The sequence below is a fragment of the Anser anser genome (genome assembly GCF_964211835.1).
Source record: "Anser anser genome assembly, chromosome: 1".
NCBI classification, from domain to species: Eukaryota; Metazoa; Chordata; class Aves; order Anseriformes; family Anatidae; genus Anser; species Anser anser.
Window position 1 is genome coordinate 192,273,162 of NC_139720.1, and position 14,414 is coordinate 192,287,575.

At 34.8% G+C, this 14,414-nt stretch overlaps 1 protein-coding gene across 6 annotated transcripts in view; it reads right to left on the bottom strand.

Moving 5' to 3' along the window:
* The window catches only part of SGCG (sarcoglycan gamma), a 144,817-nt gene that overhangs the window by 41,052 nt on the left and 89,351 nt on the right, over positions 1–14,414 (bottom strand). For all 6 annotated transcript variants that reach the window (XM_083804380.1, XM_083804379.1, XM_083804378.1 and 3 more), the window contains 2 exons: positions 8,690–8,791; positions 5,485–5,572 (listed from right to left, as the gene is read on the bottom strand). In XM_083804380.1, coding sequence (XP_083660506.1) covers positions 5,485–5,572; positions 8,690–8,791 — 190 coding nt within the window. The remainder of the gene's footprint in view (positions 1–5,484; positions 5,573–8,689; positions 8,792–14,414) is intronic.

Here is a 14,414-nt window from a genome sequence, read left to right on the forward strand (position 1 = left end):
AGAGCAGCCACCTGTCATTGACTAAATTTTGCCTGATCTGAGTCAACTAAGCTTTACTTTTAAATAAAACTAGAATGTATGCTTTGATATGATCAGATTCATTGGTAGCTAAACTCTTATACCCCTGGGGGTAAAAATCCCTACTTTCATCCTTTTGGAACAAATAATTTAAGTTCTTGATCATAGGAAGACTTAATCACCTCAAAAATACTTCAGTTAAATTTGCAATTTATCTTTCTATTAATTACTCCTATGTTGTATCTTTCCTTCTTATAACCCAGCTGGACAGCAATTAAAGTTGTGCAAATAATCATCTTCTTGCAGTACAAAGATCTTCAAGAAATATGTTCTGGCTTTTATCTTAAAGATAAGTAAGAACTTATTTGGACCAAAATGAAGTTTTTAACGAAAGCCTTCTGGGAAAAGTAAAGAAGGAAAAGCTAAATGATTTTACAATGTTATTAATTAAGTCAAGTTTATAAAACTGGCTTCAGGGTTTTCCCCGTAAAAACACCACCAAACTCTTCTTACATACATCATGCTTCATTAACACTGTTTTCTTCCTATTATGTCTCTAATGAAAAAAATACCATCACTTGAGAATGAAATATCAAAATGCTGATAAGAAGAACAGTAATGGCTTGACATTGGAAAGTGGTAGTTTACAGATGGCAATTAATGCTAATGAAGAAATATATTAGGTACTGACACTTATCTGCTTCCTCAGAATGTTGCTCCTCTCTGAAAAAAAAAGGGGTGAGATGGCTCTCATTTAAGAGCTCCTTAGATTAATGTGATGGACATTAAAATAGTCTATAGGCAGAATTTTTAACGGTAATTCTGTTTTCAGACTGTATAAACCATTTTGGCTTTTACCACATTGCCATGCTTTCTGTGTGGTGCTGATTTCATGTTTCAAAGTGCAGAACAGCTTCAAAGCACAGATATCTAAATAAATTTCCTTTAGTTTAAATACTTTAAAGTGAACTCCTCACCTGAAGCTACTGATGTCACTGTTACTTGGTGTAAATAATTAAACTAGGAGGAGGACCAGTAGTCTACTGTACTTGAACCTGTTCTCACAGACCCTGAAAGACTTTGGAAGCTCCTTTCCTCCGTGTCATTAACCCTGAAAAAGGCCATCAAAATTCATAGTCTTTTGGAGCTTGAAGCCCCCTTATATGATACTTGAAAAATAGATCTTTTCAAAAACTGGCCATATTTTAATTAAAGATGAGTTGGAAAGCATGCTGCTCTTCAGCCACTTTCTTAATATTCAGTTCCTAATATATTGCAATACTGCAGAATTATGACTATTGTATTCATCTGCTAGTAGGCTGTATATGTAAGCATATCTTTACTTAACTGCAGCATCATTTGCTATTTGATACAAATGTTGCTCTTAAATACTTGATAATCAATTCTATAGTCTATACATTCTTATATATTATACATGCTAAAATTCATTACTGAAATAGTTTGCTAATTTTTTACACTATGTTGCTTTATTATAAATAAGGATTTTGATAGAATCAAAGATGATACATTTCTTTTTTATTTTAGGATTGAATAAGGCTTTGAAGTGATAAGAACGGAGGTCTTACAGATAGATGATGGTTAGCAGCCTTCTTCATCTGCTTTTTTGGATTATCAAAGAAATTCAGGATATTTCAGTTTTTAAGGTTGATGAACGAGCTGTGATAATGAGAATTTTTGAAGCTTATCTGTGATGTTAAAGATATCTATTCTAACGAAAAAAGTTACCATCTATTTTGTGGACATCCTTGACTTGCCTATAAGGCATCTGTCTCTACTGCTTTCTTAATTCGCTCTGACTTTCAACCCTGTACCTTCGCATGTGTGCCTTGCTTAGATTCTTTCCTTGCTCTCTGTTGGTCAACATCTTTATTCTAAGCCCCATTTCTCCCAGAATTGTTCCAAAAGAAATAAAAGAAATAATCTCCCCATATTCTCTTAACTAAATGTCCCATTTCCTTTTTTTTTAATTTAAAAATTAGTTTTCCTTTTCTTCTTTTTCTTTCTTTTCTTTCTTTCTTTCTTTTCTTTCTTTCTTTCTTTCTTTCTTTCTTTCTTTCTTTCTTTCTTTCTTTCTTTCTTTCTTTCTTTCTTTCTTTTCTTTCTCTTCCTTTCTTCCTTTCTTCCTTTCTTATTACTTACTCCGGTTAATATGAGTTTCTTGGTCAGATATGAGTTTTAAATGATTTCAATGAGTACCTCAGACAAAATGGGTCTCTCTGCCATACAGAGATGCCGAAGACAAAAAAGAGTAAAGCACAGAAGTGGTGATTTTTTTTAGTTATGATACCTATTGCTTTGAAAGTATTCTTTTCTTGACAGGCAGTTAAACGTATTTGCATTCATAGAGGCTTCTGAAAGCAGTGCAATTATGGAACACAGTTCAAAACACAGCAAGTTCTACATACAGCGCTTATAAAGAACTACAATGTTCACAAAACTTCTGCAAGAGGTATGTCATGCAGGTAAACTTAAGAGCACGTAGCAACTTTACAACAAAAGCACTAATGGTAAAAGTTGCTCACATTTGAAGTTATTTTAGTATGGCTGTAATTCATGAGAGAAACCTTCTTCATTCTTGAGTAACGTCTGTTATCCTCATGTGAGGAATTCCATAGAAACTCCTCAAGTGAAGACTTCTTTCACATCCCTCTTGCGAATTACTTCTGTTGAAGACTGGGTATTTGAATTGCTCTTAATAAATTATTAAAATATTTAAACAGATCATTTGAATCACAATCTTCTGTGAGTTAAAAGGTGTTTTCATGATGATCTTATGAGTGACACTATATTATATTGTCATCTTTGGAATAATCTCTAATTTATCTATATAACCACATCACAATGGCAACTATTCATATTTATAAGATGAACCACGTGTTAAGAGATAATTCCAGCATGCTGGCAACTGTGAAAGGCATTAATTCTTAGCAATGTCTTGTGTATATGAAGTAAATTACGCACGCACCTATTTTTCACTCTTCTTATAAGGGAACATCATCCTGCATGTATTTTGATGAGCTACTGACAATGACTAAAAATATCGAGCTATTTATAGATGGTCATTTACTCCAATAAACTGTCACTTGCCCCAGTCACTGTTGCTTGACCATATCATTAGGTATTAACAGAGTTCTTTACTACATTAATTTTTACTGGTCTTTCAATACTTTATCAGTCTAAAATTAGTTTAATATTAGTAATATTTCACATTAGTATTTACAATGCTACCAATTATCCCAGACATCATTTAAGACCAATTATTAATGAATTGAATAAATAGAATTGGCAGTCAAACAGGGATTACTTAGACATGAATATATTTCAAGTAATATGTAAATACATTTCAGCACTTACTCTTGATATAGTTCTGATTTTCCCATGCTCAAATCATTATCACATCCTCTTAAATATTTTTTATAGTAGCTTTGAAAAGAGCAAGCCAAAGTGCTGTCAGAACTTCCCCGCTTCAGTGTTGAATCTGAATTGCTTTAAAACACAGACCACTTTTAAGAGGTTTGAGGTGCAGGTCTTTCACTCTAAACTCTCCTCCTTCCTCATGGTTTCCTCATATATTGCCTACGCCAGATAAAGCCTGTCTGGACAGCATGAAGTATTGGGCTTTCCTTTGGGAATGGGTGATAGAGGCTGGAGATCATAAGATGTAACAACACTGACTTGCACATTAATGGGAATGAGGCCGGAAGAACCACGTGATTAAAATCAGAGAAACAGAATTAAACTGCCTTTAAGGAGGGAAAATACTAAATATGAAAAGCACTTGCTATAAATCAGTCACTATGGCCAAGCCTGTTTCTATCCAGTAGAACATTCCCCTCTAAATACCACAGTCCCTATATGATATTGGTTCATATTGACCCTTCCCAGTCAATCAGGTCTTTGGTTTACAAGTGCTCTTTGATCAGATGTCTCTAACTCTACAGAACAGATATATTTAACTTTCTGTGTATTTAAGAAGGCACATTCCCGTGCGTTCTCCATACCGTTCTTTGTTAATTCTCTCAGAAGAAAGCCTGTGTGGTGACTGGGAAGGGAAAAAGAGGAAATTAAAAGAGAGAGGTCTGAGATTTTTCTTTTTTTTTTGGCTGGCACAACAGTTAAAATACCCCTCCTTTCAGTAAAATATATAATTTAACTACTTTCAGCACTGCAGCCTCTTCATTAAGGAGAAAGATACACTATGGATGACTATCTCAGACTCAGATCATTTAAGGACGTCAATTACAGTACAGGTGCCAAACTCCAAATGTGCAATGCAGCTACAACAGTCTTCAGTGCCTTGATTCCAACCCCCCCCCTCCCCCAACCCCCCAGTGTTTCTTAATTCTTCATGCAGAAACATCTGTCTGAGAAGTGATGCACCTTCCTCCTGCCAGTAGTATGTCACGTTTCTGGCTTGAAATATAGAGGTGCCTTATTTCCTTAGGGACATAATCCCATAAGCGCATTGTGAGTATACAAAAATATGATAACAGAACTGATTTCATCAGAAATCTGAGCATTTTTTTCACTTTCATGCAAAAGCACTCATTAATGATGGGGTCACTCATTTGACAAGTGTCTAAACTCAAGTCAGGGCCCAGTATTCATGAACACATGTATAGCACACCTTTCATATTAGCAGTTCTAGGTCATGCAGGCTGGACACAGCCTGTCAAACAATTCATCAGGCTTTCGGGTTACTGTCTGACATGATTTTACCTTTAAGTTTCTCAAATTGGACAGGAATCAGGTTGGACAAATTAACGTGGTGATAAATGATCTGTTCTGTGGTCCACCCTTCCCAAAGGGCCTCCTGAGAACTTCTCATCAGGCAGGATGGGGACCTGACCACAGCACAAGAGTATATCTGGTCCCATGATGGGAATCCACAAACAGACAAAATCAATAGCATATGTTACACATCATGGAAATTTTAACCATGTAATACGTACTGTTTTGGTCATGTGGTCACTGTATGGTTACTTATTGCAAAGTAGCTTAATGGCTGTATCAATAATATGAAACCAGAAGTACTGTACATTTCATACCCTTCATTATTATCACAATGAGATATGAGTTCCACTACTGTGATTTGATAAATATTTATGAGCATTTTTAAGAGGAATGATTCAGATCTTTATAATTAGCTTGAATGACCAAAAAAAAAAAAAAAAGAAAGAAAACATTTAAAGGCCAAATTGGGATTAATTAGCGACCTTTCCTGCATAACTCTGCAATAAAGAAGTGCTTTAAATATTTACGTAATTAATGCTTAAGTGAGAAATGGAAATACACTGTTGCTACTTATTAAGTGGCAGCTGGACTATCTAAACGTGGCCATAACAGTATAAAAAAATCACATATAACTTTTTGTATTCTCCAAGCTCCTTAGAAATATTTATTAAATCCAACAACAGTGAACAAGGAAATATTACTTAGACTTACCCACGTTTAATCTGCCTGTAACTTCTCCATTTGAATTGCGAGCATTCACAGTCACATTGTGAGTAGACTGGAGAAGCAGTGATGAGTCCTGAAGTATGGAGAAAAAACAGTAGATTCAGGTGTATACTCAGAACTGTAAACAATTTTCAAATTTAGTCTGGGTTATATATTAACTCAGTTATTGAAAGAGCTTTGCAGTTACAAAACCATCCACAGGTGTCATCACATAATTTGGGCAAATACCTTTGATTATTTCAAGTATATCAGATTTACAATAAGAAACCAATTATAGAGAATATTGAAAGTGGCCGAAATCTATGTTACTGGCCCACTGAATATGGTTGTTAACATTTTATCTTTTAAAAAGAAAAATGCTTAAGTATTAGATTTACTACTTTCCTATACATAAGTTGAGACTTCCTACAAGGCAATGGCCAAATTATCAGGAAATATGTGATACGAAGAGAGTATTAGAAAGCTGTCTGTGACCTCAAAGGGGATCCTCATCCCTAGATAAATAGTTTCTAACTATTGGAATACTGTAAAATATCAGTGTCTTTCAAATATATTGCTTCTGGTACCTCTTCTGGACTCAAGCCAGCATGTTGAAAGGCTAATCCCTGAAAATCACTCCCAAGTCACGTTCGTATTGTAATCTAATATACGAGTTAACCTGAGAATTTTGAATACATTTTATACAAAGATTTTTGCTATAAACACTTTCCTAGAAACTGTGGTTAAAGCAATACACAGTTTGGAATATGACTTACATATTTTTATTAAAATGGATGTCTTACAAGTAGAAAGATAGGCTATCTCAAGTCACTAAATGAGCAACATAAATGAATCTCATTTTATAAATTATATCAGATAGTTCTAAATTGTTATTGTTGATTTATAACAGTCAAAGAAGATCAGGTAAATATATTACATTTAAGTGCATGTTCTAAATGACCCACAAATCTGGGCATCTCTGGTAAACTTATTTTGACTGCTGTTGGTTGATTTCAAAAATATTTTACTAATTTGTAATGTTGATTTTAAGTGTGAATAAACTATATTCTAAGCCTGTAGCTGCCACACATGTTGTTGACTGATTAAAGCCTAGTAACATATTTATAAATGCTATAGTTTTATCTTGTTATGAATATAAATAAGCTAAAATGCAATGGTATTGCCCATAACTCCGTGTTGGCATAACAAAGGCATAAACTTGTAATAGGCTCCAGAGATGATGCACAGCAAGTAGATTTTCTGCTACATATTTTCTTAGCACTTTGGAGGCCTCATTAGGTGAGAAAAGCTGTTAGGAGACTGCAAGCAGAAAACACTCAAGGCTAGGAAGAAAGCTGCTGTGATAGCCCAATTCTCTAACAGGCAAACTTAGAAAAAGAAGTCATAACAAATAAGCAATTTTATGAGAGTAAATATATAGAATGACACTCAGGAGATCAAGCTACAGGCAATTAAGCCTCTCCAGAGGCTTATATTCAATAGAGTTCAAATGTTTCAAAAACAAGCACGGAAACAAACAAACAAAACCCTGATGAATGATCAGTTCATAGGGGGCAGAGCCATCCAGCAGCCTCAAGGCTCTAATTAATACATGCTACTAATGATCACAATGGGTCATTAGATAGATGGGCGTATATTAGATGCCACCACACATCTTCCTTCCTATATGGTACTAAATGTATTAAGAGGAATATTAAAAAAAAGTACAAAGGGTGGCTGAACATTGCATACCTATTCTTCTGGGCAGAGTGAGTTCCTAAGTATTAGCTATGTTGGTTTTAAAAGGTTACATGTTTTATCAGATAAAAAACCTCAAGAGAAATTCATTTAAGCACATAAATACTGTTGGCACTGCCTATGGGGCAGAAAAGAACACAGCATAAGAAACAAAATGAAAATACAGTTTTAGTAACAGCATCTCTCTGTCTAAATAAGAGCTGTTCCTGCTACTGGAAAAAAATATTGCAGAAAGAAAGAAAAAGAAAGGCTTAATAGAGATAAAGTATGGTGGCATTGCTTGAATTTCAGTCATCGAGCATTTTAATGACCTCATCCTAAATCCTATGTCAACCATGTTATCTGATAAAATTATTTACCTTTTCTTTTGCCATAGCAATACAAATGCTAACTTTTTCCTTAGTTTCAGAAAACTCTAATACCTGGCTATTCTTTCTAATGAAGTAGTAAGGATGATTATGAAATAATGAAAGAGTCAAAGTTGGCTTTTACTCTCATTGAGTAGTGCTTCATCCTGTGAAATGTCCAATTGGTTGATGATACTGCTCATAAAATATATTGTGAGTTTGGATGACAGAAGATAGTTCCAAAAAGTAATTTTTTTTGTTGACAAGAAACAGATATTGCTCTACAAAAAAAAATCCACCTGTTTCAGAATTTACCTGCATAATTCAAAACCAATTCAGATTCTATCTTCATCAAAACTCAGTACTTTAATAGAAATCTTCCATACTATACCATTCTTACTGTTGTTTTGAAGTTAAACTGCTTATGAAATACTTCCTTTGACCATTTTTTTTAACCTCATACTAATAAAATTTTTGGTCTGTATAAATAAGATTCAATCTGAAATATTTCCATTTAGTCTTGTTGGTTTTATATACGCATATATAAAAGTGTCATGCATTTAATTCTGGTGTCCTAGAGTGACAGAAATTGAAATTAATATGGAAATCATAACTTTTCCTACAGGATCCACTAATTTTAGAGATATTTACACAGTTCTGTAAGCTAATAAATTCTATAATGTATGAATAAACAAAACAGTTTCACAGGGAAGCATACATAAAAATACTCTAAATAATTAAAAACTTTCTATACATTCTTAAAAGCACTGCTTATGCACATCATCTTTCTTAATTCCTTTTTAAGCAATTTGTAAGCACATGCCTAAAAGAAAAACATTATAGTATCTGAACATTGACCTAATGACCCTGCTTGTGAAATATTTATTATATTCTTGCATACTTCAATACAATATTTATATACCTACAAAAATATTACACACATGCAAAAATGTGAGTGCATAATATGTATAAAAATACATATCCATATATCTACACTATATATATACATATTTTTTCCCCTGACAGGTGCCTAGACTTGACCTAAATTCAACTGTTCATAAGTGCATTAATTTTATTTCAGTATTTTTGTAAGATTAATTGCTTACCACTCTAGAATGTATTTCTTTGGCATAAAGAGGGAATAAGAATTCTGATTCCCCTTCCAGACGAAGGCCGTCTTTTGTAACACGTAGATGTCCCATTCCAGTCTGAGAAAAAGCAAGAATTATGTGCATTTTAATATTGTTGCTGTATTTCTTTTGTTCATTTCATAAACTGAAAATGTCCACAGCTGTCTGCCTAACCTCTATTTATAAAGATACCCACACTAATGCATTTATTTTTTTGAGAATTCCTCACTTATTTCAGGAGCATTTTTCTTTAATAAATTGTAGCTTTCAAGAAAGAGTTAGTAGTTTTTTGTTTGTTTGTTTGTTTGTTCGTTGTTTTTAAGGGGAAAATACGATATTACATTCAGTATCTTAAAAGGAAGTGCATTTGTATTGCTTGTGCTGAAATACCTTTTGTATCTCTAAAAAACATGAAAAATAGTCTTTCACACAAATGCTCAAAAAACAAACCTTATGGTCATATCTCAAGGTTTATTCTATCAGCAGTATACTTCACATAGAATGCAACACTTCTAAGCCTATTGAAGGGCCAAAGGGAGATTTATATTTGCTTCCATTTTCAATAATGACTTCCTTCTTTTTAATTAGTTTTTCTTTCTTGGGTTCATTTTTTTCCTCCTCTGATTGTAGGCTCAGGTTCCTCCCCTCACACTCCTCATTCCTTTCTCCGTAACCTGCTTGCCAATTTTCGACCTCATTCTTTTAGTCTCTTTCTCACAATTCTAGCCCTGTTCCACCTTCCACAATTTCAAGCCATTTTAAACTTTTCTTTCTTTCACCGTTATCACAGCATTGATAATGTGAAAAATGAGTCTGGAAATACCACATTAAGTAAATCAGAGGACTTTTAGTCTTCAGCCAAAGGACATTTCTCACAGGTATTTAGATAATTTATAAAGGATTCATCCCCTGAACCACCAATATAAAACTGAGAAAAAAGTTGAAAAAAGTATTACAGCCTTACAGCTCAGCCACAGACAAAATTATTCCAAGTCCAAACTGCCTCAAGTTACAAGAAATAGGTGGGAGAGCTAAATAAAAACAATAAATCCAAAAACTATTTCTGTTCCAAATATTTTTCAGGCTATTCTCCATGTAAGGAGAGAAGAGGTAATAGATGATAGGCCACAGATCAATAACCTATTCAGCTAATTAATTAAAAAAAGCATTTTTTACCACTGGAAAAAAATGTAGCTTTAGCTGTAATTATTTTCCAATATGGTATGTTCTCTCCAATGAAATGATATATTTTACATATAAAAAGTTAAATAACTTCTAACCAGACTACATTAAAAAACTTTTATTTATTTTTTTTATTTTTTTTTAAACAGGCTTAAAGAAAGATGAAGAGAGAAACAAACTTTGCTTAAATTCCTTAAGGTGGGAAATCCTCATGTCAGCAGTCCATTCTGCTGGACAGTATCACTAGAATTCCTCCTCGGCATGAATTTATTTAAGGAAAGAGGCTATTTATGGAATCTGTTATTTTGTGTGAAGTATTTTATCGCTCTGAAATACATAGTGTACTGACTTTTCTCAGTACACTAGATATAATTTCTGAACTCTAGACCATTGCAAAGCTTTTTAAAAAGTAGCTAGAAGAACTGATACATATCATGAAGCAAAATTAAACTAATACCTGTGATGAGCCCGCTATGTCTTTCTTAATGACGATTCCTAGGCACCACTGAATTACTCAGGTACGTGTTTTTTTAGTGATGACTACAGACTATTTTTTCTAACTTGTAACACAAAACAGAGATCATTTCAACTCTATAAAAACACAAAGGTTTTAAAGCAAATAGAGGTTTTAAGACAAACACTTTTGAGAAATATGATAAGAAAAATCAGGATATTCTAAAGAAATACCAGTAATAGATGTCTCTCATTTAATTAAATAAATTTAGGATCTGATTATCTGCTCTCATCTCATGCCTTTTCCCATGAAGTGAAAATTGACTGTACTAAGCTTCATTAGTTTTTAACACAGTTTATTTTTCCTGGAACATAGGGAACTAAATAAACAATATATTATAGATTAAACTAAAAAAAAAAAAAAAAAAGACATTGAGAAATCTGAAATTCAAGAAGGTAGAGGAAGAAGTAGCAATCAGGGAAAATTATAAACTCCTGGGTGACAATCTCTATACTGACTTTGGCTTTGCCAAGAAGAGACAAAAAGTTGCAACTGATGTTGAAAAAGTAAATTTTGCAATTTACTCTGCACACATTTTCTAATGGGCTCAGATTTTTCTCTAATAATTATTCTAAAAATGCTATACAGACAAAAGAATATTTGACATCAAGAATAATATACCACATGGCAAAATTTAACATTTTAATTTATTTATATATTTATGTTCTTATTTTCCCATAAATCCAGTCATATCACTCAAGATTACTTTGTATAAGTACTTTGTATAAGTCCTCAAGCATGTACCATTTTCTTCATCAGATATTTCATTTAGGCATTGGCACAATGCCCACATTCTCACATACTTGAGTAAGAGCCTCATCATTCATTCTCATCATCTGGTCATGGGGAAATTCTATTATTCCCCTTTGACAATAGGTGAATTGAAGTTACACGGATAAGAGAGAGATTTAGGATAAACAGGTACCTTAATGTACTGAGATCCAATGATAAGTTCCCTAAAAAAGAAGAGTATAATAGCAACACATTATGTTCTTTAAAAAACCTTTCTGCTTCTTACATTACCACTCAGGAAAAGCCAATTATTATTTACTGAGTATTGTGACTTCCTCAGTGATGAGTAACCTTGATGCTTTCCATTTCAAGGATTTGATTGTGTTCCTATTTAAATCCTTGGATAAAAATATTTTTATTGACGTGAGGAAAAGGTCCAAATGTAAGTTAGATGCAGGCTTTGATACAGTTATACAATAAGCTATTGATTAGGGAAAAATGTGCTTCATTAAACATAGCAGATGTATGGTAAGTCTGGACTCCTGCTGTCCTGATGCCAGTGACTGTCACTGATTGAGTGTGCTGACCCCTTAGCTCTAGACACTGCTGTGTGTAACACCCTGAGACTCCTATGTTTTCCAATTACTAAAAGCTCACAGCAAGGCAGGGACTGAGCTGTACAGAAGAGGAGGATGAAAAGGTACTTCTCTGTAGACACTAAGCAGATTTTGCTCATCCTGCAAGTTTACTGTTGTGGGAACTGCTGGCACCTACCAAAACCTTACAAAGCAAAGATGCAATTTAGCAATAGCGTTCAGAAAGGTGTGACCAGTTATTTATTTCAAATCTGGCAGATTTTAATTGGAATAACAGGAAGTCTTCCAGAAGCCTTTTCCTCATTTGTAAATGCTCCTGAAGAGGTAAGCACTTCCAGAAACATAGCCAAAGGATTCTATAATAAATGCAAGCTCTAAGTGGGTTCAAGCCTCTTAAAAGGTCAACAAAAGGCTCTTTGATTCAGAAATCATGGTCTAAAGCATATTTGACCTCTATTTAGCCAATTGCCTACATAGGATACTCCAAACTACCTAAAATAATTAGCTGCCACTACTAGAATCTTAGGTAAGACTCAAGGTGCTATGGAACATTTGCATGGGAGGACCATCTTGGATGGGCTATCATTGTCTTAGACTCCGGAACGTGACAAATGTGAAATAATTTTCCTCTGAAAAGGGAAAGCAGTTCTTTTCTCCAGAAAGTATCTCCAGGGAAGGTTCAGGTTGGAAATGAGGAGACATTTCTTATCAGAAAGAGCAGTCAGGCACTGGGACGGGTTGCCCAGGGAGGTGGTGGAGTCACCATCCCTGGGGGTGTTCAAGGAAAGGTTGGATGTGGTGTTTAGGGACATGGTTTAGTGGGTGACATTGGTAGTAGAGTGATGGTTGGACCAGATGATCTTGCAAGTCTTTTCCAACCTTAATGGTTCTATGATTCCATGATAAGTGTAGCTAACAGGTTGAAGGAGGTGATTCTTCCCCTTTCCTACCATGACACCCCACCTGGAGAAATGTGGAGTAATGTGTTCAGCTCTGGGGCCCCCAGCATATTAAAGATGTGAATCTGTTAGAGTGGATCCAGAGGATGGCCACAAAGATAAGAGGGCTGGAGCACCTCTCCCATGAAGAAAACCTGAGCAAGTTGTGGTTATTTAGCCTAGAGAAGAGAAGGCTTGGGAGTGACCTTTATAGCAGCCTTTCAATACCTAAGAGGGCCTACAGGAACGTTGGTGAGAGACTGTTTATCAGGGAGTGTAGTGACAGGACAAGGGATAATGGTTTTAAACTAAATAGAGTGTGACTTTAGGTTAGATATTAGGAAGAAATTCTTTACTGAGATGGTGGTGAGGCCCTGGAACAGGTTGCCCAGAGAAGCTGTGGATGCCCCATCCCTGGAAGTGTTCAAGGCAAGGCTGGATGGGGCTTTGAGCAATCTGATGCAGTGGGAGCTGTCCCTGTCCATGGAAGGAGCTTGAAATTAGATGATCTTTAAGGTTCATTCCAACCCAAACTATTCTATGACTCTATAATTCTATGATTATATAACCAAAAAAGTCACATGGCATGAGATGCACATTGCTGTGGGACTATCAAGAGGAGGAACAAGCAGCTCTAGGGCTCTTGCACCCACACTAACTGGCTCTCAGGCAGCCAAGCATCATGCAGACTATGGCTTAGATTCAAAAGAGCATCAAATTCATTTTGAGAGCATCAAAAGCATCATTCAGGATTTATCTCCCAAGCCAACATAATAATGTAGAGGTCTGCTGTTGTGGGTATGTGGCCCTTAGAAATGAGATGAGGCATAAGGAATATTCATTCAATTTATGATGAGTGTTTCTAGTCACCTAAATTCAACCAGTATCCATAGCTTGCATTTTCTTACCAATGTAGAAACTGATATACATGGGGATTCACTACTCTTGGTCAACTACTACTCTTATTACATCATATCGTATCATATCATCACAGCTTTTGCACTTTCTCAGAATGTTAGTCTCAAATGAAGTCCTCAAACTCCTCTAACAATGGAAATTAAACTTCTGGTCTATGTAACACCTAAGAGCTGCACAGGAAGTTGTGTATTTTCCTCTTTTGGGAAGAAATCAAATACTGGAAAAACAAGCATATCCATATATTAGGATTGCTGCAACAGTAAAATCTTTAAGTTAAATCAAACAGTAGTTTAGACATGCACTCATCTCAACTCTAAGTAATTCCCATTTCAGGACTTAATAGCATATTTGATCTGTAATACCAGTTCCTTGAATATTTCAAATTTTCTGAGTATTAGAAGTCCACACATACTGTAGCTGCTGTTTGAAACTGGTAATGATATTAACTTCAGAGTAGATTGGATGCATTATTTCCATTCAGGTAAACACCTTGTCTTATAGGATACCTGCATCCTACTTTTAGGTCAACCCAGGGAAAGACTTTGGCAAGTTCTGACTGAAACATCATTTGTTGTGCCCCAAAGGTAGTTCAATTAATGGCTTTATAGATCCAGCTTTCACTGCAGTATTTCTTGCAGCTATTACTATTTAGAGAACTTGCTTTGCAAACAAGAACGTACTGTTTCATTGAGATAATAGGGCTTTGGGTAGAGATTGTTAAAGAGCAATCAGCAAAAAACAGGACTGGTAATGAATCTGATGAAACTCTCTGTTTGACTTACAATATCTATTTTGGAGCTAAGTACGTGCTTAGTATAATA